The sequence below is a fragment of the Columba livia genome, chromosome 20, assembly GCF_036013475.1.
Source record: "Columba livia isolate bColLiv1 breed racing homer chromosome 20, bColLiv1.pat.W.v2, whole genome shotgun sequence".
In the NCBI taxonomy this organism is placed as follows: domain Eukaryota; kingdom Metazoa; phylum Chordata; class Aves; order Columbiformes; family Columbidae; genus Columba; species Columba livia.
Genome location: NC_088621.1, coordinates 3,197,399 through 3,222,066, shown reverse-complemented (window position 1 = coordinate 3,222,066; position 24,668 = coordinate 3,197,399). Strand labels below are relative to the sequence as shown.

The 24,668-nt window shown below is 49.4% G+C and overlaps 1 protein-coding gene across 3 annotated transcripts in view; it reads left to right on the top strand.

Annotated features, from left to right (window-relative positions):
• Window positions 1-24,668, top strand: part of NXN (nucleoredoxin) — a 44,133-nt gene that overhangs the window by 4,341 nt on the left and 15,124 nt on the right. Inside the window, exon 1 of one of the 3 annotated variants that reach the window (XM_065036302.1) lies at window positions 3,428-3,534. The exons of the other annotated variants lie outside the window; for them this stretch is intronic. Coding sequence (XP_064892374.1) covers window positions 3,508-3,534 — 27 coding nt within the window. The 5' untranslated portion in view covers window positions 3,428-3,507. Of the gene's footprint in view, window positions 1-3,427; window positions 3,535-24,668 lie in introns of those variants that run through there. 3 annotated transcript variants of the gene reach the window in all.

The following is a 24,668-nucleotide window of genomic DNA, read 5'->3' as shown; positions in this document are numbered from 1 at the left end:
GTAGGATCTGTGCAAGAAATGGTGGGGAGGAGGTAGAAATGTCATTAAATTAGACTGTACACATTTTTTGGGGGAGGAAAAACCCTTGATTACTGTTTAAGATATACCCTTTTTTAGAGGGAATTGTAACTTTTCTTTTTGAAATCACCATCTGCTGAGATCTGGGAGGCAAGTGGTCAGCACAGATGTGGGATTTGTCTAACAGAGAATTTAGTAAATCACTTGAAGCAGCTTTTGAGTTTCATCATATAAAAATATCTAGGTAATCACTTTCAGCTGTATTCCCGACTTTGCGTTTCTGGGGTGGGAATGTATATGAAATCTTTGGCTCACGGAGATGCAGATTTGAAAAATATGGTCTTTTCATGACATAAGGCTATTGAGTAAGAAGCAAGGCATTAGCAGCACCAACTGCTTCTTTGTTTGCTTTGAAACTCGCTGGTTCTGAAACATAAGAAAGGGAGATGTATGAAAGGAGCGGAGAGAAGCCTCTGTGCTGTTTTTCATTGTGGCATCTTAATCCAGATGTTGAAATGAAAACGCTCATTTAAAAATGCGTGGTTGACAATTTCATTTGTTACTCTCAGGTTGCAGAACTAAGCCAAGCAACTTTGCTTTTTAAAGTAATCAGCGCATGGTTCTTCTCCAAAAATGCATTCTTTTAGGAGCTGAACATGTAAGAGCTTTACAAAAGAAGGTACAAAATACTGGAGCGTTTTTCTGTGTGATTTTGGAGAAGTACAGCAGTGAACTTCAGTTATGACTGAGGAATAAGCTATTCAGCATTTCCACATTGTGCGGACGGCGTAGGAGCCAAAACGTTCTCTAATTCTTGTTTTTGATGCTGCTTTTCAGAATTATTTCTGAGTATATTTTGCAGCTTTGCAGTGACCCTCCGTGCAATTAGCAGTCACCTCTCGTGCCTAATCCTTCAGTGAAATCCTGGGAAGCATCCACTGCTATCAGAAAGCTGCAAACCTGGGGCTGTGGTTTAAATCCAGGTCCTGCAATAATTGCAAAACCCATTGGCGCCCTTTGAGGTTGGATTTTCCTGTATATCCAAACTGTGGCCTCCCCGAGTGCTTTCCTTGGAGAATTAGTGTTTTAAATGTCTTGCTGATGTGTCATCTGTTGTGCTGTTCATCCTTCAGTCGGTGATTGCTCATGTTTGAGGGCCAGCTCTGAAAGTCCTTGGGCATCTTTCCATCATCAGGTTCCCCCTTGGACATCTTTCCATCATCAGATCCCCCCTTGGACATCTTCCCATCATCAGATCCCCCTTGGACATCTTCCCATCATCAGGTCCCCCCTTGGACATCTTTCCATCATCAGATGCCCCTTGGATGTCTTTCCATTCTCCGATCCCCCCTTGGACGTCTTTCCATCATCAGGTCCCCCCTTGGACGTCTTTCCATCATCAGGTCCCCCCTTGGACGTCTTTCCATCATCAGGTCCCCCCTTGGACGTCTTTCCATCATCAGGTCCCCCCTTGGACGTCTTTCCATCATCAGGTCCCCCTTGGACGTCTTTCCATCATCAGGTCCCCCTTGGACGTCTTTCCATCATCAGGTCCCCCTTGGACGTCTTTCCATCATCAGGTCCCCCCTTGGACGTCTTTCCATCATCAGATCCTCCTGACTCTGCAGTGGGGATAAGCAGCCGGAGCTTTTGCTGCTCGTACACGGTTGGATCTTGGACTGGGCTCTGCAAGTCCTGTCCTAAAAACTGCCATCAGGATTGTGACGCCTTTGGACAGTGGCTTCTTCAAGCAGTTTGATAACGCTTTAGTTTGAAATGCATTAAGCTGCCTCGTTTAATACTATAAACAGTCCTTTTGTACCATTGCCTATAGGTACTTGTTGTAGGTGTTTCTTACTACGGGGAAAGTGCGGTTGGAATTCATGGTGAGTTCATCGTACGGGCTTTGAGAATCGAGGGGGTTTGGAGTTTTTCAGTCCTTTCTCATGGACTCTACTGAATGTTCCAAAGCGGGTTAGCTCATGCGCTGGGGTAGGGTTTCACTTCTGAATTGCATCTGGGTAGAGCTCTCTGGTTTGCATTCCTGTTGCGGTATGGTTTTAATCTGAGTCAAGGCAGAAGATATTGCACTTTTTGGCGATCAGACCAGGGGATTCTTGCCCCAGTCCCATGCACCCTCCTCCCCGACAAGGCAGATTCGACGTAGCGATCACCTGCTTCTCATTGCTGCAATTTTGGTGTGAAATGTAGGGATGTAGAGAAACTGAGGGTGCACGGGAGGCTCTGATGGAGCAGGCTGAGCTCTAAATTCAGGAAAACAAGCTCGAGCAGAGCTTGTCTGAGCATTTGCTTGATGAGAGCTCGGTGCTGTGTGTGGGTTGCTGCTGCCTCCTCTCCTTCCCCTCCCACTTTTTATCAGGGAAACAAGTTCCAAGCAAAATATTCCAAAGTGATATTTAATTACTCTTTAAAATGCAACTATTTGTCTTATCAGCCATGTGGATTTCTCTTCGCTGCTTTGATTTGACAGTTAGTAGTTTGTCATTTTTAAGAAGCTTACACACTCCAGGAATCTGTGATATTTTTCTTTTAATGCTTTTGAAAGTAGAGATGTTGAATTAACTGCAGCTTTGAACTATTCACGGATAATTTCAGGCCCCCTGCTTTCAGCAAATAACAAGCTGACTCCTGAGCTTTCGGGATGGGTTGAATACTGAATTATCACGACTTTTTAGCTGCGTGTCTTCTCTAAGCCGGTTCCATGGCACATCAGAGCGTAATGCACGATGGATGTGAAACATTTTTCTAGACAGATCGCTTTGTGCTCCTGCCATCTCCAGATAAGAATGATTAGGAAGGGGGGGTGATGCCAGCGTGGGGAAGGCGCTTGGATTCGTTACAACTCGGGCTTCTTGCTCATTAATTACACGGTTCTTGGGGTGGGAGCCCCGGGGTGTTCAGCAGGGGATGGGGTTTTGTCCCTGGTGCTCTCTGCAGTGTCCCCTGTGCTGTCTGGGGCTGCTGCTTCTCTGCTGGGGCTCTGCAGGTAAAATAAAACACAATTATAGTTAAATCTGTAGGTTTTAAGGTAAAGACGCGGCCAGTGGAGAAATGGGGAGTGGGACAAGTTGACAAGTAAGCAAATTAGATGTATTAAATTCTCTCGTGGGAAAGCGAATTATACAAGTATTTCAGATTACGACATGAGCGTCTCGTGTGATGGCTGGTCGCATTTTCATCATCTCGGTTTTCCAAAGAAAATGTGGTGTTGTATTGATTTGGCTTAGAGAACACACGGTTAATGGAAGGGTGGAACTAAAAAGATGCGGGAATGTTTTCTGCATACTCTCACATCTGCCTTTCAACGCTGTGAACAATTGCAACCAACAATTAATATGTAGAGAATTTGCGGTCTTTATTCAGTGTGACTGACTGCTTCGGTTGCGTCAGGGCTTTGGCTGAGCTTTTGCAATCCGATCAGCCCCCTGCTTGGAGCCCAGCAAGTCCTTCTGGCCTCCAAACAAAGCGATGGAGCCCCCGGTGGGAAGCAGGGAGGTGGGTACTGGGGGGGTGAGGAGCCTGGTTCATAAAGGATGCGCTTCACATGAGAGGTGCCATCGCAGCTGCGGATACCAGGGGTGGTGCAGGGAGGGAGAGCATCTTCAGCGGGGTGAAGCAAAGTCGGGGCAGAGCAAACCGGGAAGCCTGGAGCAGCAGGGAGATGTTGCTGTGTGTATTTTGCATTCTTTGAAGATCTTGCAGCAGTTTTCTGCCCAGCCAAGGAGAGAAACTCCAGGGTCCTCTGGCAGCGTTTTGTCCGTCTTTGCAACTGTGGCTGAATCCAGCCTAACTTTAAAATACTTCAACAGAGAAAAGGTGCAAAGATCCATATTTAAAATGGATTTGACAAGGGTTACCAGGTTGTTGTTTCGTGACTGTGGCATAGAAAATAGCTGGTGGCATCTTCAGGTGCAGGTGGGGGCTCAGTGTGGCTGGTCCTGGCGAGGGGTCGGGTCCCACTGGAGGGGTCTCTGCGAGGCTGCGCTTTGACAGCGGAGAAGGGAGCGTTGTTTTATGTTTCAGTGCGAGGATTTAAGAATCTGGGTGAGAATTAGGTAATGTTTGCAGAAGAGAGTAGAAGGCAACTGGAATGAATCGCAACCGCGCCGGAGAGAGAAATTCTAGTTCTCCTTCCTCCCCAAGAGGTTCCCACTGGAGAGATGAAGTCATCGCCATTACTTCATTAGCGTTAATTCAGGATGCTGACAAACGGGCCCTCTTGATTTGTGCCGGCCCGATTGAAGGGACCGCGGCACGGCTCTCGCCCCGTGCCCGGGCAGCGCCGCGGCGTTGGCAGGAGCTGCCGCCGCGCTGATTCAGCTCAGCCTTTTCTTCTGAACCGCCTGCCAGCTCCGAGGTGGCTTTTATATAAATCCTGCTGCGCAGAAGCTGCGGGCAGACGGGCCGGCGAGCGGCAGCTTCTGCTCTCCAGGACCTCTCCATCAACACCGCGGTTCTTAACGGTACCCGGCGGCGCGAGCCCGGCTTCCAGAGCACACGCACGGGTGGAGGATCTCGCCCTCGCAGCATTGCTGCGCGAGTCCCCTTTGGAAAATGTGTGAAGTTTATTGTAATACGCGCCGAGGATCTTACGGTGGGATCCAAGCCGCTAAACCCTCTAAACCTGAGCCCGCGGCTTCATTGACAGGGCCTCTCGCTTTCCGCGGCTCCAAGCTTATGGTTTCACTGCTCCAATATTTTTCCATAGATGGAAGCATTCCTGCCCCAGCCTGGGCTAATCCTGACATGCCACTGCATCTGGATGTTAGCTCATTTCTCGCAGCTGACACCGTGCAAAGGCAGATGTCTGAACTTACTTTTGTTTAAATAGACTTAATTCAACCAGCACAAGTGCCACCCCATAGGTAAGCTGGGAGAAAAAGAAAAAAATCAAGTGTTTTTCCATTTTAAATGTGTGTAAGGTGCTCCGCGATGCTCTGCTGAAAGGCCCTGCGTGAGGGCCATGCCTTTGAATAAAAGCTGGAGACCTTTGCCACCTGTGGGGAAGGAATTGGAGCTGAAACAGTGAGACCCAAGCAATTGAACCTGAACAGATGTTGGCTCTCCGCCACTTTGATGGTTCAAAAGGATTATTCTGCCTCTCCAAAAAAATAAAAGGAACACAGTGATTTTATTAGCGTTGCCAGGGATCTCGGCTCCATCCCCTCCTGCTCGTTAGGAGTTTGCACGCTGTGCTGTTGGTGTGCGTGGAACTTTGGTCCTGGGCTGTGCTGTTGTGTTTGTGGTTCAGCATCCCCTTGTCTGGTCCTCCCTGGGCTGCTGGATATGCCGTGGGCCCCAGTTTGTCCTCCCCTCGCTTGGCCGCTGCTGTGTGCGGGAAGAAGACGACTTGAGCTCAACATGGAGGAACGCAGCAAAGGTACAACTGGTTTTAAATGAGCCCAGTTGTGTGATGGCATGGCAAGGAGAGGACAGTTTCCAGGTTTGTTGTTGGAGCTGTGAGGCAGTTGAAACCTCCTTTGTGTGGCTTTTTCAGCCCTCAAGAAGAGCTGTTGGGGTCTGTGGTGTCCCCAGCCCCACCGAGGGACCCTCAGCCGCTCCGTTTGCCCCTCCACGTGCAGCCCAGGGTCTGCAGCACTGTGGTCCTCGTCCTTGCACACGTACTGGGCTCTGATGGGATTTCAGCATCAGATGGGTCACCAGGGTGTTATAGAAGTGTTCTTCCCCACCCTGTTTTCCTGGCTGCTGTTCTGTCACTCTCAAGCGAGTCAAATCGAAGGGCACCAGGCGACAAATCCTGCCTTGCAAGTACAGCCTGGGTGTTCAGCTCGCAGGAATGCACTCCTTTTATCAACTGATAGCTGGTGATTTAAGAGGGCAGGGAGCTGTGCTTATTTCCTTCTGAGATGTTGATGACTCTACAAGCTTATTTTTTAGGGTGCTTTTTGATTTGCGTTTGTGGTTGTAAGGCAGAGGTTGCATCGCTGTAATGTTTGAGGCTACTTCTAATGAGCTTTTCCCTGTAATCTCGGTGCTCGGGAGCTTTGCACATGGCTTCATGCATTACAGAGGAGTCCTGATGTCTTCATCGGATGGGTAGGGAAACTGAAGCAAGAGAGGTTTGGGGACTGGATGCCCCAGACACATGAATTTGAGCTCTGAGTTGTGCTTTATTTCCCTGCCGCAGCCATTGCCCCCTGCTGCTGCCGCCGTCGTGCCGCACGCTTCCAAAATCGCTTCGTTCCAGCCTTAGAAAAGACCCATTTTTGTGTCCTGAGCGCTGGATTTCACAGATACAGAAGGGGAAGGTCTTAATGCCTGCAGCTTGATCTGCTAATCGGAAAGCATGGGACGTTTTTCCCAGCAAGGTTTGCTGCCTGGGTTTTTCAATGCAAGTTTGCACAAGTGTGGTTTATTCCTACAATGGGTCGTGGCAGCTGGATACCTCCCACCAAGATTACTGATAGTTAGGTCTGATTTTGGCGGAGACACACAGCAATAAATAAATTAAATAAGCGGGGGAGTTTCAGAGAGTAGTGCAGATGGTGGGAAACTGAGGGCAGGGACTGTTTAAGTGCTAACGTATGGCACAGCTTTGACTCCTTTTTTAGAGGTATGGAAGTAGCTATGAGCTGCTGTACAGACAATTTTACCTCCCCTTTGTCTTCAAAGACCTGCAGGCCACCATTATCACAATGTTTTCTGGGGATCCCCTTCTCTGTGTTAATTCGCTGTGTCTCCTGACTGATGGTTTAATTATTGCGGGTGACAGGAGCATCCAGATCCCCACTTAGCAGAAGGTGTTTATCAGTGTGGTGGTGCACCCAGGTGATGTCTGCCACCCCAGCTGCCCCCAGGATGGGTTTTTGCCTAGAGAGGCAGTTTTCAAGGCAGATAATTGCCGCGTTGTGAAGCAGAAGGGCTGGGAAGGGCTGTGTTGGGAAGAGCTGTCTCGGCAGGATGGTGAGTGTGGGAGGAGCGGATGGATGGATGGATGAATGGATGGAGATGTGAGCACCAGGCTGGAGCAGAGAGCGCTGTCTTGCCTGCACTTTGCTCCAGACAGCCCGGATTTGAATTGCAGGAAGGCTCCAGATTTTAATCCGTTTTAAAAATTAAACACCCTGGGAGCCCTGCTTGGTTTATGTTGCTTTTTGGCTGCCCCACGTTGGGCTGCATCCAACCTCCTCTTCTTGATGTTCGTCTCTGCAAGGATTTGCAGGCTTCACAGCTGAAAAAGTGGAGTTGTCTACCCACTGACTCTCCAGATAAGGAGGCCACAGAAAACTACCTCTGTCTGTGGCCATCCCTCTAATTATTAAAATAATTACCCCAGGCAGAGCCTGCAGCCCCACCGGTGGCTCAGGGTCTGTTCTGTTCAGGACAGGAATGCCCTGTTGGACATCAATCATGTCACTGTTTGCAGATGATGTAACTGGCGAAGATCAGGGGTTTTTAGGATTCCTGTGCCAGAAAGTGGCGGTGGTGATTGCCAGGCTTAGTAATGAAGAATTTGAAGTTGTGATTCACCCCTCAGTCCGTGTCTTAAGTATGCAGTGGTAAAGCTAGGAAAATCTGTGTATGTACAAAGTGTTTCCTCTTAGGGAGCTGAGAAACCCTTAAGGTACAGCAATTGTTTAATTGAGATTGATATATGCTCAGAACGTGCCAAGTCACGTCTTTTGTGGGAAAAACTCAGTTGCGCAATAGAAATGTCTTCTCACCCTGACACATTGAGGAGAAAATGAGGTTAAATCCATTGAAAAGAAAAATTCCCGACATTTTTTTTGTCATCTGCTCCAATGGCTGTTTGGGCCAGTGGAGGTTGCTCAGCATGGATGGCTCTTGGTGGGGAAGGTCATTTGTGAGAAGCAGCTCCTGGGAAGGAACATGGTTCTTTGCTGATGCTCAGGCTTCTGGCATTTAGTTTGCTCTTTTACTTTTTAATTACCCCAGCAATTAGCACAGTTACAGATTGCGTGTCTTGCCTTTGCTGTTGTGTATACGCACGGCGTTTGCCGGCCCCGAGGACAAGCAGCCTCGTGCAGAAGCGCATGGGCGCTGCGGAGACGTCGCTGTGCGTCCGTGAATCACCGTCCGTGTGGATGTTCGCTCTGAACAGCTCGTGCACAGCACCATGCTTTGCTTGGAAATGGAGAAATAAACTTAACAGCAGAGTTAATTATCCTGTTAAACATCATTCTCTATTTTATCAGTGCTGGGGAGCTAAAGGAATCATCCTCCATAAGTGCTGGATGCTCTTGCATTGCTTATATTCACATAATTATTACATATGCATTACAATTTTTGAAAATTTTGACATACTAAGAAATAATTGATGATGTTATAATTTTTTAGTTTCTTACTTACATCTACTAATTATTAGTTAAATATAAACTAAGCACTCTGTTTGTAAACAATGTGTTACTCAGTCTTCTCCCTCCCTCTTGTCTTGCAGAAGGGTCTAAAACTTTAAAACTATCCCCTTGATTTGCAGGTGGTTAGAAAGCATTTGTCACGTCAGTTGGTTAATGATGGATACGTCATTTATAACTCAATCACAGCATACGTTAAGTTAGCAGCTTCTCTTCAGCTTGTGCTGCCTGGGTGCACCTACAGACAGGCAAACGATAGGCAAAGCAAAGCTGTGCCCGCTGTTTTCCTCCACTTGATAAGTAATTATAATCAGCTTCGTGATATTTGAAGGCGAGTCAAAGCCTGCGGGTGACCCTGGGGTGTTGGTGCTTCGTTCAGAGCTTGCAGCCGTACGAACCGGTGTGTAATTCCCGTGGGGGTCATGCCACGCTGACGCTTGGTTTCAAAGTTAGGAACTACCATTTACTCGCACGTTTTCGGCATTTCTTGTTCCTGCTGGTGAAAGCACCGACCGGCAGGGAGAGGGATATTGATGGGAGCAGCAGCGCAGAGCCTGTTGTTGAGGTGAATGAACAATCTCGCTCCAGCTTCCCCGTTGGGAGCCGCCAAAGAGCACTGCAGGGCTTTTCCCCCCTTGCTTAACTAAATATTACTAAAGAAAATAAGTTTAATCAAGTCCAGACCTTGTTGCAGGAATCACCGTGCTCTTTTCCCCCCGTGCTCTCCTTCCCCTCGCCTGTTGTGTTGGAAGAGCCTCGTTTGCTTGGTGGGGTTTAAAGATCCTGCAGTGACTGAAGAAAAGAGCAAAATCCCTGGGGTTTTGCCGCTGTTACTCCTCTCCCCTGCCTGTCGCAGCCCGTCCGAGCCCGATTTCTGCTCAGGTATGAGCTCTTTCCCATCCTGTTCACACTCCACTTACTGAAAGAGGTTGGATCCAGATGGTTTTTCTGCAGAAAATATAATTTCATTGGAGAGAAGCAGGAGTTTGTAAAACAATCTGTGGCATTAGTAGCACCCCAGCTCCTGCACAACCTCCCTGCCCCCTTCTCGAGTCTGATTTCTGTTCTTTGGGGGGTGGTCAGTAGGTCAGAGAGGTTCTCCTGCCCCTCTACTCCGCCCTGGGGAGACCACACCTGGAATATTGTGTCCAGCTGTGGCCCCTCAGTTCCAGCAGGAAAGGGAACTGCTGGAGAGAGTCTAGCGCAGGGCAACGAAGATGCTGAAGGGAGTGGAGCATCTCCCGTGTGAGGAAAGGCTGAGGGAGCTGGGGCTCTGGAGCTGGAGGAGACTGAGGGGTGACCTCATTAATGTTTACAGATACATAAAAGGTGAGAGTCAGGAGGATGGAGCCAGGCTCTTCTCGCTGACAACCAATGGCAGGACAAGGGGTAATGGGTACAAACTGGAACACAAGAGGTTCCACTTAAATTTGACAAGAAACTTCCTCTCAGTGAGGGTGACAGACACTGGCCCAGGCTGCCCAGGGGGGTTGTGGAGTCTCCTTCTCTGCAGACATTCCAACCCGCCTGGACACCTTCCTGTGTAACCTCATCTGGGTGTTCCTGCTCCATGGGGGGATTGCACTGGATGAGCTTTCGAGGTCCCTCCCAACCCCTGACATTCTGGGATTCTTTGAAAGCAGAAATTTCCATTGCTGCTGATGCCAGGCACTCTAGCAGGGTTGCTTGCCCTTGGATGCAGTTCAAGAAAGCATCGTTCCTTTTCTCCATCGTTTGTCATCAGAGCGAGGGGAGAACCTTTCCCTGCATGGCCCTGCTGCCACGAGAAGGTGCCCATGGATGCTCCTCAGGCCCACTGCGCTAGAAACGTGGATTAGGAAAGATCTTGGTGGCGGGGAAGCTGAAGCATTTGTGTCCTCAAGAAAACATACTTCAACTTGGGGAAAAAAAAAAACCAAAACAACAGAAAAACCCCAAAACAAAACAAAAAAATCTCCTCCAGACCAACAACAAACCGAACAAAACCAAACAAAAATAATAAAAAAGCCCCAAACCACAACCAAACAAACCAACCCAAAGCAGTGATCTGAAGTGGAAAGGCTCATCTTTGTCCTGTGCTTTAGGTTTGTACATTTGTATGTTTAGTGGCATAAGGACTTCCAAGAGACTCGTAGCATGAGAGTTTTATTTTAGTAAACACTACTGAAGTCAGAGGTTTTAGTTAAAATCTCCTGGGCCTCAGGACGGCTTAAAAACTGGGGTGATTTGGGGTCTGCCCTTGGCTGTTCTGCTCTGCCAGGTACTGACACATGGGTGCAGTTACCAAGGGGACAGATGGGAGGGGAAACCCAATGATAGTGTGTAGATTTTAAAAAATAGGTTTTTTTAGAACTAAAATGGCAAAAACCAAAAGAGAAATATGTCTAAGAAGAAAAAGAAAGCCTAAAAGTAACTTTCTGCTGCTTGTAGGAGAAGCTGGACCGGGTGTTTTCTGGGTGCTGCTCCGTGCATGTCTGTGGGATCTCTTCAGTCTTGGTGGTGATCTCTTCAGTCTTGGTGGTGATCTCTTCAATCTTATGATGATATCTTTAATCTTGGTGATGTGCATCATTTAAGTAGATTCTGTTGGGTGAACTGATGTGTCTCTGCTTCCTAGATATCCACCTGATTTACCTGACCTCTCCTTATCCGCTGCCTCGCCTTGGCATAATGAAACTGCAACAGGTTGTTGGGGGAAAACTCGTTTTCCTAGAGAGAATATAGAGGCTCTCTGGATTTTTAGAGAAAATGTTTGAGCTTTACTGGCAGAAGAACCGGCCGAGCAAGTTCGCTGTGGCTTCGAGATGTTAGCTTTGTGGCTTTTGTCTACCAGAGCCCAGGCAGTATTTGATGTGCAAACATGTTTTCAGACATTTCTCATAGAGAAGGTGTTGGCAGGTCTGTTGTTAACACCCTTGCCTTTAGGCTCAAACTATTGAAAATTCAAGTTCAGCTTGAATCTCATTTCAATGGCTTGGAAGGCTGCAATCTGATGGGCTGAAAAATCTTGTCCAACTCCAGCCCTTATTAGGAGCTTAATCTGAAGCGCAGCCAAAGCCAAATGAGGGGGAGGGGAAAGGGAAAAAAAAAAGACAGTAAAATGGAACAAGAAATGTGCATCCAATTTACAGTATTCCTCTGCAACCTTAATTCAGCCCCCTGTATGCGTTATGATGCAGTTTCTAATTACGGGATCACGCATGGCTGTTTTCCATGGCACCCCTGCCCTCGCTTCTTGGGGAGGGCAGCCGGGGTGGTTTGCTGAGGGCTGGGGTTGTATGCGTAGGAAAACCAGCAAGGGTAAAGCGATGGTTAAGGAGACGGGATTCCTGCTCTGCTCTGCCGCAGGGCTCGTGTATGGCGCCGGGGAAATTGCTTTTCATGCACAACGAGGGACTTGATTTCCTGGGTCCCCAGGCTGAGCTGCACAAGTGCCAAGTGCTCTTGCTGCAGATGATCTCATGGGGAGTTGGTACGTCAAACATTTAAAATGCTGCTCGGTGCTATTTATTTTTTAGAAAGGGAGCTGCAGGCTGATTCTGGAACTGGGTGCCCAAAGCTTCTCTGTGCCTCTTTTGGCTGTAAACCGGAGGTGTTGTGAACGTAGCTCCCTAGGACTTTATGCAAATAAATACATGGTCGTTTGAGAAGTATCCCAGTCTGCAGCGGCAAGACGCTTTCATTTTTGCCTCGGAGCAGCACACGAAACGTATGAAGTGAGGAGGGCTGAGTGCCGCGCGTTAACAACTGCTCGGAATCCAAAACAGAATAATTCCTCGCTTGTCGAGCATCTTCTGTTCTCAGTACGAACTGCGTCAGGGCTGCGCACACGTGGTACGTGGCCATGTTTGGAGAGACCCTACGCAAGCAGACCAGATTAGAGCTACAGAGAAAACTCCTTTCCAGCACATCCCTGCTTTTCAGGGCTTGGCAATGGGAATATTTTCTTAATGCAGCCATTCAGATGTAATATGGTATAAATTATGGGACTGGGCGAATAAGGATTTGTGTGCGGGGGGTACGGGCATCGCTGTGTAGCAAACCTTACAATGAGGAGGAGGTCGAATGCCTTGATCCTGAAGGTGGTCATTAATTTGCTTTTCTGTAGCAGAAAGTGGGAAGTTTTTGCGTCATCCGGGAAGGACGTGGTGTGTAGTTGAGGCTGCTGACACCACGTGTCTGCTTTTGGCTTATCTGACCGTGGGTTTCATTTGATCTTCGGGTTGGACCGCTGTTGTGCGTTGGAGCCTTGCTCGCAAAATAGCTCCTGTGTCCATCGAAGAAAGAGGTTTTGAGGAAGTTTTATTTTCCTGTGGTTTTACGGAAGTCTATACCGTTGTCTGTCTCTAAGGAAGATGTGACGCACGATGGCTTTGCAGCTATGCAGCTCAAGAGAGGCGCGTAGCTGTCCCAGGGATGCTCCCGCACGAGGTTTGCGAAGCCGAGAGGTGGCCAGCATGCCTCTTCCTTCTCCAGCACCCCTTGGACTTGGTTCCAGCTTATCTCCGTCCCCTCAAAACACGGATGAGGACCTGCAAAGCTCTCTGCAGGAGGAGCAGCACGTTTCGTACCAGCCTGGCAAGAAGAGCCCTGTCAGCCGTGCCGCTGGGAGGACGGGCTGCGCTCCGCCGGGCTCTTCCAGGGCTCCGCGAGGTTCTGAAGGCAGCTCGCTTAAATCAGCAGATGCTGTCAGGCATGCACAGGCTAAATCTTGCTCTAATTCACTAATTATAAAAATTCCTGGCAGGAGCTCCGTGTGAGTCAGCTACAAAAAAAAAACTACTTAGGAAAAATAAAAGAAGTTTATGGTAGAAGGCTGATTTTAGCATGCAAAAAGAAGGAAGCTGAAGCCTTCTCTAAACCAGTTGGTCGCTCGGCGTTTGCCCAGCGTGGCTGTGTCTGGAGCGTGTGGCGAGGGGACAAGCAGAGCGGTGAGAGCCAAGGGCTCGTCCCTCCCTGCCCGCAGGTCTCTGAAGCTGGTGGTGCTGCAGGGGATGGATGGACGGATGGACAGATTCCTTTCCCCCGCCGCAGGACAGGCGGTGCCCACCGCGGGAGCTGGCATGGGAACACAGCAGCCCCGTCCCTGCCAGCCCTGGGGACGGGAGGGAGATGCTGCTGCCTGCTCGGGCTTTGCCTTTCATTGGGGAACCGAGGATGCCCGGGATCTGGTCAGGTCTTGAATTATCTGCAGAAGATGTTCGCAGCACCGTCTCCTATGGGAGCTGCCTTTTTTTTAACTTTATAAATGTTAGGTTTTCTTTTACTGTTGTTGTAAAACCCACATAACTAATTTCCCTTGGAATCTTTTGCAGGCGTCTGCTCTGAGTGTGTTTTGGCCTCGCCGCCCAGTGCTGGTTTTGAATCCCAGTCTCAGTGGTGGGAAGATTTTAGAATTAATGCCAGTTGTATTTTTTTTAAATAGAATCACAGTGTCCGCCTGCGGGTTTTAAACAAATATCATTGGCTTTATGTTTTTCTTGCAAGTAGCCGGTATCCAAAGGGTGTGTAGCCAACAACAGCAGTTCGGCAAGGACGCAGCTTTTCCCTCTTTGTCAAAAACGACCTAGTATTTATTTTGGTAACCTCGCGTGCGCCGCCCCGACCCGCTGCCGTGCCGATGTTCTGCTCCACCATAGATGGAGCAATATGTGGCTTTGCGTGGAGCTGAGCTGCGTGGCAGCCTGTCGAGGGTTTAGATTGTGGGGTGACAGTAAAACCCTGGCAGATGTATTGTTAACCTCCTCTCCCCCCCACTTCCCCCTTTTGCTCCTCCTTCGCCCCCCTTCCCACTAAGCACAGGCGATCGGGAGGGAAAGAAGGACAGAGAGAAGAGAGTTGGAAAAACTGAAAATGTTTTACTAAGGCTACTACTAAGAATAGAGAAAATAATACAAAATATACAAAACCAATCCTGAAAGTCTCAGCAGCTGCAGAGCCGGCACCCAAAGTCCTGGACTGGACTCTGCAGCCAACCGGAGCTGGATTCAGTCTGTCAGTGGGCCTCAGTTCACAGGGACGACTAGCAAGGTCCTCTCCTAATGTCGGCCATAAGCAAAAGGGACGAAGAAGGAAAAAAGGGACGAGATTCTCGTGATCTCCCACTTTTATATGAAGTATTCACGTGAATGGAATGTTGTACAGAGTTTCTTGGTCACCAGTTTCTCGTTGCCCCTCTCGTGACATGTCCATCCATGCTTATCAATAACTTCGCATTCCATTGCTAGGTTTACCAAAACATGTATCTGGTTCTCCAGGAAAATGCAGCTCATATGAAGCTTTAGCTGACAGGCAAATTCATTAAAAGAGAAACTTGTTTTTTAACAAAACCAGGACACAGCCCCAGCAGCAAGTGATTTCAAATCACACCTGGGGAATACGGAGTGGGAAACCACCCTGCCCGGTGCCTCTGGGGATGGATGCGTCTTTACAGGATTGACTTCTCAGCTGGGCAGAATGTCTTTACTTGCGCTGAATTTTGTGCCTCTGCTGGCTCGCTTTTCGCTTTTGTATTAGTAGAGGAATGAGAAGCGAGCAGAAGGGCCGTGCGGTGGTTGCACCAGCAGGAACACCCAGCAGTTGATTTTGGTGGGTTAAGGTTGGTATAAACGTGCCTTTCACCTGAGATGGGAGACAGAAAGCCTGAAAACGCGTTTGTATCTGCATGAAGCTTCTGTACCCGAAGAGCCGTCCGTATTCTGGAAGAGGTTTTTATTTATTCCTTAGAGTCTGGAGTCTAGAAAGCACGTGTTGGCCATGTAAACCCTCAGCTTTGCCATAAATCTGTGTTTTGGCAGTGCTTGTCCAAATGGAATATTATCCAGATAGGAACAGATAGGGGATTAAAGCAGAATCCTTTGCTATTTATGGACTTCCTTGGGGAATACGTTGTAATATTCTTTTGAATTGACAAAGAGGTAACCACAACAACCCAGTGCCGCACATGCTAAATCTTCCCTTGGCCCTCCTGTGGACCTGCCGAGTGGAAGGGGGGATGCGGGAAGGCATTTCAGCTTCTCGATCTGAAAGAGTGTTGCTCAGGCTTCAACCATCTGCCACCTGACGATTCCCCAGCATTCACAACAGAATGTGGGACACATGCTTATTTTGTTTTCCACAAATGGGCTGGATTTGGAGCTTTAAATCTCTCATAAACAAGTGCAGACTTGGAAAATATTAGTTAGTTTGTACTGTCTGTTGCAGCCTCTTTCTGTAGAAGTAGCTGAGTCCTTCCCCCCCATTTCCTAAGTGTCTTGACAAACTAAAGTCCTGCGTATCCCAGCGTTGTCCCCGTTGGTGTGGTGGTGGAGGAGCCCAAGCCTGGAAGGGCTCAGTGGAGCTCAGACCATCCTGACACCCTTCAGCGAACTGAGTGGCTAGAAGTTACCCAAAGAAAGGCTTTTCTCCTCTTTTTGAGAGTGTCCGTAATCCAGAGCGTTGTGTATTTGTGCGCGGGATTTACCTTTCGGTCTCCAGCTCTGCTCAGTGGAGCGAGTGGGTCATCAGCCCTCCTGGAGAAAACACAAAGACCCGGTCCAGCTGTGTTTGAATTTTATGCTGCTGTATATTGGGGCCCTGTAGAAGGGTCTGTGCAGGTTGGACCTGGGCCCTCGGCTGTGTCCTGGCAAGCACAGGGCAGCCGGACCCTCAGACATCCCATGGTTTGCCCACCGCCTTGCAAAACTATGTGTAGTTCATAATATGCAGAACGAACGCCACGAACTTCATAAACTGCAGACAAGCAAAGTTATAGTGTAGGGATGCAGCTTTACAGGCCAGCTGGCTCTGGTTTGGTTTCTCCAGGCTTGGGAGTTTCCCAGTTTTGGGTGTTTATTCCAGCTGCCCAGCCCCTGGGTTGTGTATTGCAGGGGGTCGGGGTTTGCTCGTTGTGCTCCGCGGTGGGGAGGGCGATGCAGAGACTCGGAAATGCTGGTTTCCCTTACAAAACCCTCTCAATTTTACTCAGGAGCAGCAGGTTTGCTCTCGGGGGACGGAGCACACCTCGCTCCGCAGGGCTCAAGGCAGCCCGTTTAGTCTGTGCTCGCTGAGAAACAGCAAACATCAGGAGCAAGTGGATGGCCGGTGCTCTCTCTCCTTTACGTGCCCATTTAATTGGGTAATACGCATGGCCTTGCCTTTCTGTTTACCTTAGGGTTTGTTATGACAAAGGAGATGGATTTTTCCTGGCTCTTGCACATATATAATAGTATGTAAACCAGGATGTTGCAGTACACGGTGTGAATCCCGCCGTGACCTGGGAGCTCGGGCTGTTTCTTCGGTGCAGCCCTCGGTGTCAATTCATCTACCTGCACCTTCAGCTCTTGTTGTTCTCTCCCCTCTTAATACAAACAAATTGCCCTCTAATCTTGGGATGATTTTTTTCCAGATTTTTCCCAGAGTCTCCGAGCTCTTATTTGCCACCTGGGGAACTGGCATTTTTCCCTTGTGCGTCCTAATTCCCGGGTGATTTCTGTAATTTATCAGTGCTAGCTTGTCAGCAGAGACTTGGAATAAAAGGCTTTGTAGTGTGCTGCTTAGCTGGCTGTATAAACATGAAAGCACCGGGATTTTAACTAGCTTGCTCGCATGGCTTTCCTCTGCAAAGCTTCAGCCAAAACACTCCACTAGATAAAAGAGATGCTGAGAAAGTCCAGGTCAGCTGGAGATTGTCTGAGAAGGGCTATAACATTGATCTTTGTTTTGCTTTTACTTTTATTTCTTGTAACTTCTCAGTAAGAGCGGGGAAAGAGGATAAGTTGTTTTCATCTTCCGGTGGTCAAAGATGGATGAGGCAGTGGGCTGCCTGGAAGGAGCTGTTAAGCAGGAGCCCAGTTGTGTCCCTCCCCTCCTGCATCTCGGGTGACGTTGGCTCCATGGTTCCTGCGTCCCAGCTGCCCTTCCCCACACCCCTCCTCAAATATCTGAGCTGGTGAGAGATTGCCTTGAGTTTTCCAAGCTCTTTGAACTCGAATAAATGAGGAGGGCCCTGGGGATGAGGCCTCTCATCAGCCGCTCGCCTTTCACCTCCGAGGGCAGGGCTTTGCGTCAGGTGTGGCATTAAACGCACAGGCTTTGCTGCCCCTTAGGTCACGCCCTGCTAAGCCTGACCGAGTCACCGGGTGTTTGCCATGGCGTGTGCAAATCCGGGAAACCAGAGTTTTAGATCTGAGCGTCATCCTGTAAGGTAAGCCTGGAAGGAAAAGAGATTGGCAAAAGTAGTAGTAGAATGACAGAAAAAAGTGATATCCTGCTTATCAAGTAAAGAACTAATCAGATATGGTGAGCAGCGATTTGTATACTAAAGACAACACTTAAAAGCAGAGGAAATGTGACATTTTGCCAATTTTACTTGTGACCTTATTTGGGAGGTCGATAAAGATGCATTTAAAAAGTGTGAAACAGTTCCCAATACAGTCTATGAGTGGGTCCATAGCTTGTTCTGCTCATGTTGGAAACCAGCTTGGAGTTACAAATAGATTATGGAAGGTTCTGGAGGAGCATATTGTTTAGAAAGCCATTTCAAAGTTGAGAAACATTGAAAGAAAGCAGTATGGGAAATGATTACTGATTTTTGTTCTCAGACTGACAGTAGTCTTAATAGTAAATAAAGGGCGAAGGAGGCTTTGGGGAGAAGGCAGGGTGATGTTTGGGTTCAGGCTCTGGGGTTTCAGGGTCTTCGTTTGCCGTTCTTTGTGCAAGTTTTCACGGCTCAGGAGCGTGTCTCATCTGCGTCCCAGATTCAGGTCTGCGGGGAGAAGTTTCTGGGAAGCTTTGGACAATATTCATCCTATTTTGGTCGGGTACCGGAGGGGTGTGCTGCTGGGTAGTGGGGTATTGGGGCTGGCATCTGTGAGAGCAGAGGCACGGTGCTCGTGGTGTGGGGTGCACTGTGAATTCTGTTTGTAAAAGTGGAGTCAGTTCATCAGCACGTGGTGTTGAAAATGCGAGACCCTCAGACAGGGAAAATGGTTGTGTCAGAGCCCCAATATTTTGCCCTGGTCATGAGAAAAACACCGTATTTGAGGCAGGGGGGAAGGTGCTGCTGTTTGGCACCCACGCAGGTGTAATTAGGACAACTTTACATGGCAGATGTGAAGCTGCCGCGCTGGGGCAGGGCAGGAGTGGGGCTGGATGTGCTCTGCCCCAAAACCTGGGGCAGCAAGTCCTGCCTCCCGTGGGTGATTGAGGGGCTCCCAGCACCCTGTCTTTGCACAACACTCTCTTCACGCTGACATTTTGTTAATGAGCGGCTGAAGAAGGTGCAGGTGAGGATTGCCAGGCCCTTGTGTTCTTCTTTATGCTCAGGCACCGCTGGGGAAGCAGCATTGGGGAAATGCTCAGCTTTCCACCCGACAGATGCGGCTCCCTGTGGTGCGGCAGTAGCTGGACTTGAGTTTCGAAGCAGCCAGAATATTCCTTACAAAACCATGTTACTGCTGGAATAGCCCTGGCTGGTGTCTGTAGTGTCAGTAAGAGGGGACTGAAGCTTGAGGAGGCCAATGTACTCACCCTAAGCCAAAATGTTTGGGGTGGGGAGGAGGCGGTGGGTGCGGGCTGGGTGCATGGCGGAGCAGCTGCCTTCCTCCTTTTGATGTGCCGCGGGGTACGTAACGAGCATCTGCCCTCTAACAGAAAACAGATTTGAGTTATAAAGTTGAAAAAAAGGAAAAAAGAGAGGGGGCAATTTTGCTTAATCATTTTCACACAGATCCAGAGGCGTTTGTGTCAGAGCGGGCGGCATCTGCTGCAAGGGCCGCTCCGAGTTCTCCTGCAGCCCAGGCACAGATGGATGTTCCAGATGCTGTTCCCAGCAGTTGGATCAATGACATGCTTATTCAGACTTTTCATTTTTTCAAAGAAAGAAAAAAAGTAGATCGTATTTCTTAAGATCATCTAAAGCATCAAGGATCTGTGATCCCTTTTTTGCCGGGGTAGATGTCACGGGTTAATTTTTCCCCGTTCAGGGTCTGGACACTGCATGAGATACAGAACAAAATTCCACAAAGTGAACCGGAATTAAGTTGCAGGTTTTGTTCTCATTAGTATAAAATCATAAAATCTGGTGTTTCTGATGTCTCTAAGGAAAGAAGGAGAATTAACTCCTGGAGAATGTAACTGGAGGACACTTAAAAGGCAAATTGTTCGCATACTTTCTTTAAAATTTGCATGAGTGTAGTAAAAGGTCATGGTAACTGCGGAGTCTTCTCCTCAGATCCTCGCCCGCAGTGGCTTATTGCAGGAGCCTGTTGCTAAGTGTTCCTGGAAACGGAATAGAGATGAAGCAAGATAATTGAACAAGAAGGAGGTGGGGGGGAATCTTGGAGCTTGTGGCCGAGCCCCAGAGCTGCCAAACGAGATGAGTATGTTGGAGTTTGATTTGGTGGCTGAATTTAATCAGTTCTGACCCAAGGGTGGAGAGAAGGGGGTGATGGAGCCTGAAATTCCCTGGCAGATCCTTGGAAAAATCCGCTTGGGTGAGAGCGGGTGATTTCGTTGTGTTTCCTATGGCCGGTCCAGCTCCAAACCCTTGGGACGGGGAGGCAGATCCTGCTCCTCGGCACTTTGTGCTCATTCCCTGGATAAAATCTCTGTTCTGCAGTGTGCATTTGGTTAGCCTGGGTTCTTCTGGATGGTCAGTAGTCACGGAAAGCAACGGGCTGAAAGAAGAACGCAAACAAATCAATCCAGGTCTTGAGTAATGCAGAAAGCCCTCAACTCCAGATGACGTAGAGCAGTATTTTCTGCCCATCTCTGGCCAGGCTTCCCTCTGAAGAACAAACTGCTGGTTGTTCTGGATGCTGCAGAATCGGATAAACCCCCATGCAGTTCCTTTTTCTTGCTGAGAAGACAAGGAAGCAAAAATTCCTCCCTAACTTTGGTCTTTCTCTATTTCAAGGTCTTGTAAAACACCACAGACTTTCCCTGTCTCCATGGATCGATTTCCTGGAAACAGTTTTAATAACTGTTTCTGGAGTGATTTCCATCATCCCAGAGCTTTTTACAAACTCTGAATATAGTAACAACTGAAACACAGCCACATCTGAGGAAGGTCGCTGCCAGCGCACAGCAGCCTTCGGTGTTTTATGAAAGAGCACACGACCGGCTCTTCATTTTGCACAGAACCTCCCTTTTTCCCCAAAAAAGCAGGATGACCATGAGCCAGCACTGGGCCCTTGTGGCCAGGAAGCCAATGGTACCTGTGGTGGATTAGAAGGGGGTGGTCAGTAGGTCAGAGAGGTTCTCCTGCCCCTCTGCTCTGCCCTGGGGAGACCACACCTGGAATATTGTGTCCAGTGGTGGCCCCTCAGTTCCAGCAGGACAGGGAACTGCTGCAGAGAGTCCAGCGCAGCCACCAAGATGCTGAAGGGAGTGGAGCATCTCCCGTGTGAGGAAAGGCTGAGGGAGCTGGGGCTCTGGAGCTGGACAAGAGGAGACTGAGGGGGGACTCATTCATGTTTACAGATATCTAAAGGGTGAGTGTCAGGAGGATGGAGCCAGGCTCTTCTCGGTGACAACCAAGGGGTAATGGGTTCAAACTGGAACACAAAAGGTTCCACTGAAATTTGAGAAATGGGCTGAAAATAGAAGAGGCAGCCCCAGCCTCCTGTCTCCCTGTTTCTCCCCGGTTGATGGCTCTGGATCCAGGACCCCCTTGTGTCTTGGTGCTGGGTTTTGCGGGACAAATCGAGTTCCCCTGCGTGTCCTGCACCCACCCACACTGTATTTCACAAATCCCCCATCCCCTCAGACCCCTCTGGGCTCATCCAGCGCTACTTGTTGGTCCGATTGTGCAAGGTTCCCTTTCAGAGTGACCACTGAAAACAAACCAGAAACCACACTAATACAGCACTGTGTGTATTAAACAACAACAAAAAAACAATCCCAATTTTCCCTGCGGGTTTAAAAGAGTTTTGTGTTTGGTGGGAACTCTGTCTAAACTCGGGGCTTTTCAGAAGCGCTTGTTTCTTAATGACCGGGGATTGCAAGGCGGTCGAGGTTGCTACCAGTGCTCGGTGCCTTGGAGCCAACGGTAGCGGCACATGCGAAGGAGACCCGGCGGGACGTGCGGTGGTGCTGGCAGCCGTCCCGCTCCCGGTGACGGATGAGCCCGGGGACCGAGAGACACCCTGAACTTCAATTCTACGTCCCAGGCTGCCACCCCTCCCCATAAACAGATGGAAAAAATACCCCTTCCCCGTAGAGAGAGAGAAATTATTATTTTTTCTTATTACCTTTGTGTTTACATAGCTGTTTCTTACTCAGTGCTAGTCATTTGCAGGCATAATTTATAGGGGCCATGTATGATACACTTCTAACATGTGTCTTAATTTTTTTCCCACAAACTCCCTCCATTCTCATTACTTTTTATGTGTTTGTCTTGCTGTCTTACCTACTAGGAAAGGGTGAAAAAATGCCAGTGAAAACAGGTAACAGAAAGTGGGTTTGAGGTGCTGGCAGAGCCCCTGGGTTCTGCACCCACCTTTGTGGGAGAACAAATCTTTATGATGTATCTTGAGATGCTCACACGCAATCCTGATTTTAAGAGGTAAAGTAAGGTTTGCACATGGAGAGGAAAAATAATATATATTTGAAATGCACGGAGGTGTATTTCCTAGTTCTGGGTACGATGCTGTGTCCTTAAATTCTGGATTATGTTTTGAATGCAATTTGAGGAACACCTGGAAAAAATGAGGTTTCTAAAAGACATCCTTGTTGTGTTGATAGACCAGCCTGTCTTGTAGCATCCTCCCTGCATGATTTGCTGCCTGCCTTATTATCTGTATGTTTAGACAAATGCTCCTTCACCCTGATCCTGGGATCAAATCAAGCTGCCAAGCCCAGCGCCGCTTTGAAAGTTGCACATACAAACCAAACAGGTCACTTCATGTGTCAGCTCTGGGCCCTGGGGCTTCGCTCTCCATAGATCACATTAACCACCCTTCAGTCCTGCTCAAATTAAATGTTTTCCTATCAGACGGGGGCTGCGGAGCATCCAGCCTGTCAGCCAACGTGTGTCCGGAGCGGAGGCGGCTCGTGCTGTGTGCCAGCCAAATGCTGCGTCACCCCCGAATAAAACGCTCAAGTCGCAGTCGGTTGAACGGGAAATCACAAAGAGGGATGGTGCTGGGTGACCGTGACGATAAGAGGAAGATGAAGGGCTGGGATGTGAGGTTGGGCTGGCCCGGGTCCCTCACCCCGGGGCTTTGGCCGCGGAACTTTTCAGGGGAACAAAGCGCAGCCCACGGCTGCCAGAAAACCCCCGCGGAGAGGATTTCCTCCTGATTTGGCTCCAAAGCTTTCGCTGTCGTGTTTTCACGGCTGGGAAGAACAAAAGCTGCGGGGTCGGCTCCTGCCAGGGGCTCCGCAGACCGGGCTGCGCCGTGCCGGGCTCCTGCCACGGAGCCAAAAACAAGGAGAGGGTGGAGGTGACAAACAGGACTTTGGGTTTGTTCTATATTTTGCTCGCGCTGAGTCGTATTGCTGTAACATGAGTGGTGAGGGGACCCTGCAGCAGCTGAGTACTGGGGGAAACTGGTCCTAAGGTTGGTTTTAACTGGGTTTTATCCCACCACAGGCAGCGTGGGGACTGATAACGCAGCAGCCTGTCCGTGCCAGCAGCCTCGGTGCCCTGCGCTGTCAGTCTCAGCCATTCACATCAATCTTGTTTATTGCAATTCCAAATCCTTCTTCCTCAGCTCATTAACGTTCTCAGAGCAGACGTCTCTCACCATTGTGTTTTGTAATTAGGTTTTGATTTGCTTTCAGAGAGAAACAGCAGCACAATAGACACTAATTCATTCCAAGCCTTGCTCGATCTCCTCCGCGTCGCAAGGTCAGACCTTGACGTGCACCATCTGCCCTCGGCGCATCCCCTGCGATTGGATTTCTTGTCGTTCCTGCTCCATGTCCCCTTTGGTTAAGGGGTTTCCCTTACGAACGAAGGGAGAGAAGCGGCAAAAGAGAGCTGGAAGAGGAGCCTTCGCTTGAGCTGAGCTTGAATCACAGGGACAGGCGTGACCTGGGTTTAAATCGCTGGGGCAGCCTGTTGTGGGGCCTGCTCTCTGCAGAGCCTGGGTGGCCACTGGTGCTTGTAAACCCTTTAAGGCACGACGTAAAAGCCTCAATTTAACATTGTGAGCGAGTGAGGACAGAGAGGTTCCCCGCAGTGCCGGGTTGTGGGACCGCGGCGGTGGGGACAGCCGTGGCTGGCTGTCCAGCCTGGAGCCGCTCTGTGCGGCGGAGATGGGCTCTGCTGGTCACAAGGGCGCTTTTCCACCCAAATCCTGCTTGTGAATTCCTCGGGCAGACTTCATGTTCCAGCCTATGGCTCTGGAAGGAGAGATGGGCAAGAGCTGAGCTCGTGTCCGTAATGCAAACCCTGCTGTGCTCCCGTGGGGCTGCTGGAGAGCGGGGTCTGTCCAACAGCTCCCCGGAGGAACTGCCCAGACCCTGGGGTTGGATTTCTAGAAGAAAATGAGCTTTGTGTTTCATTTAGGAGAAAGCAGCAGCCATCTGCGTTAGGAACACGTTCATTATTGCTGAGGGATTTGCTTTTGAGCTTTGCCTGGGTGTCCCCGGTCAGGGGGAACCAGGGGGTGCAGGATGAGCAGAAGCAGTGTCTGTGCTGCTGCCGGCCTGGACAGGTGCCTCCAAATCCTCTGGGTCTCCTGGGCAGAGCCAGCTCCGTATCCTATGGAGGATGGATGTACAGGACCTTCTACAGTCCAGGCTCGAACAACCAGGCAGAAACGCATCCCCCAGCGAGGGTGGGGGGACCACCTTCCCACCCGCCCGGGCTCATTTCATCGCAAGCAATTTCCTTTATCTTTGGCAGCGTTAACCGCTGCGGCTCAGGATTTATGTTAGCAAGCAAATGCGACCAAGGGCTGATAAATCAGTCAGCACAACCACAAATAGCGCCTGGCAGCTGTTGGGAGACGGGGATCCCTTCCCCGTCAGTACGTGGTGGAGCAGGAGGGGGCTTCATCCCTCGGCCGGGTGCCAGCCCTGCGCAGAAACAGCCCTGGGCTCCTGGGGACACCTCTCGTCTGACACCTTTATCTGGAAAAATTACTGCGGCTGCCTGCAGACTTCTCCCTAACGTGCCTCTTGGACAGACCTTTCCAAGTCACCAGGGTGGGGGATATAACCAAACCGCCTGCCGGTGTGGAGAGTGGCTTTGCAAGCGATGCAGCGTGGCCTGATGACTTGGGATCGCAAGTGATCATTTTCAAGCCTCTCGTGACTGGTCGTGGGTGGAGTTGCAGAGGGAGCCTGGGCTGTGGTTTCCAG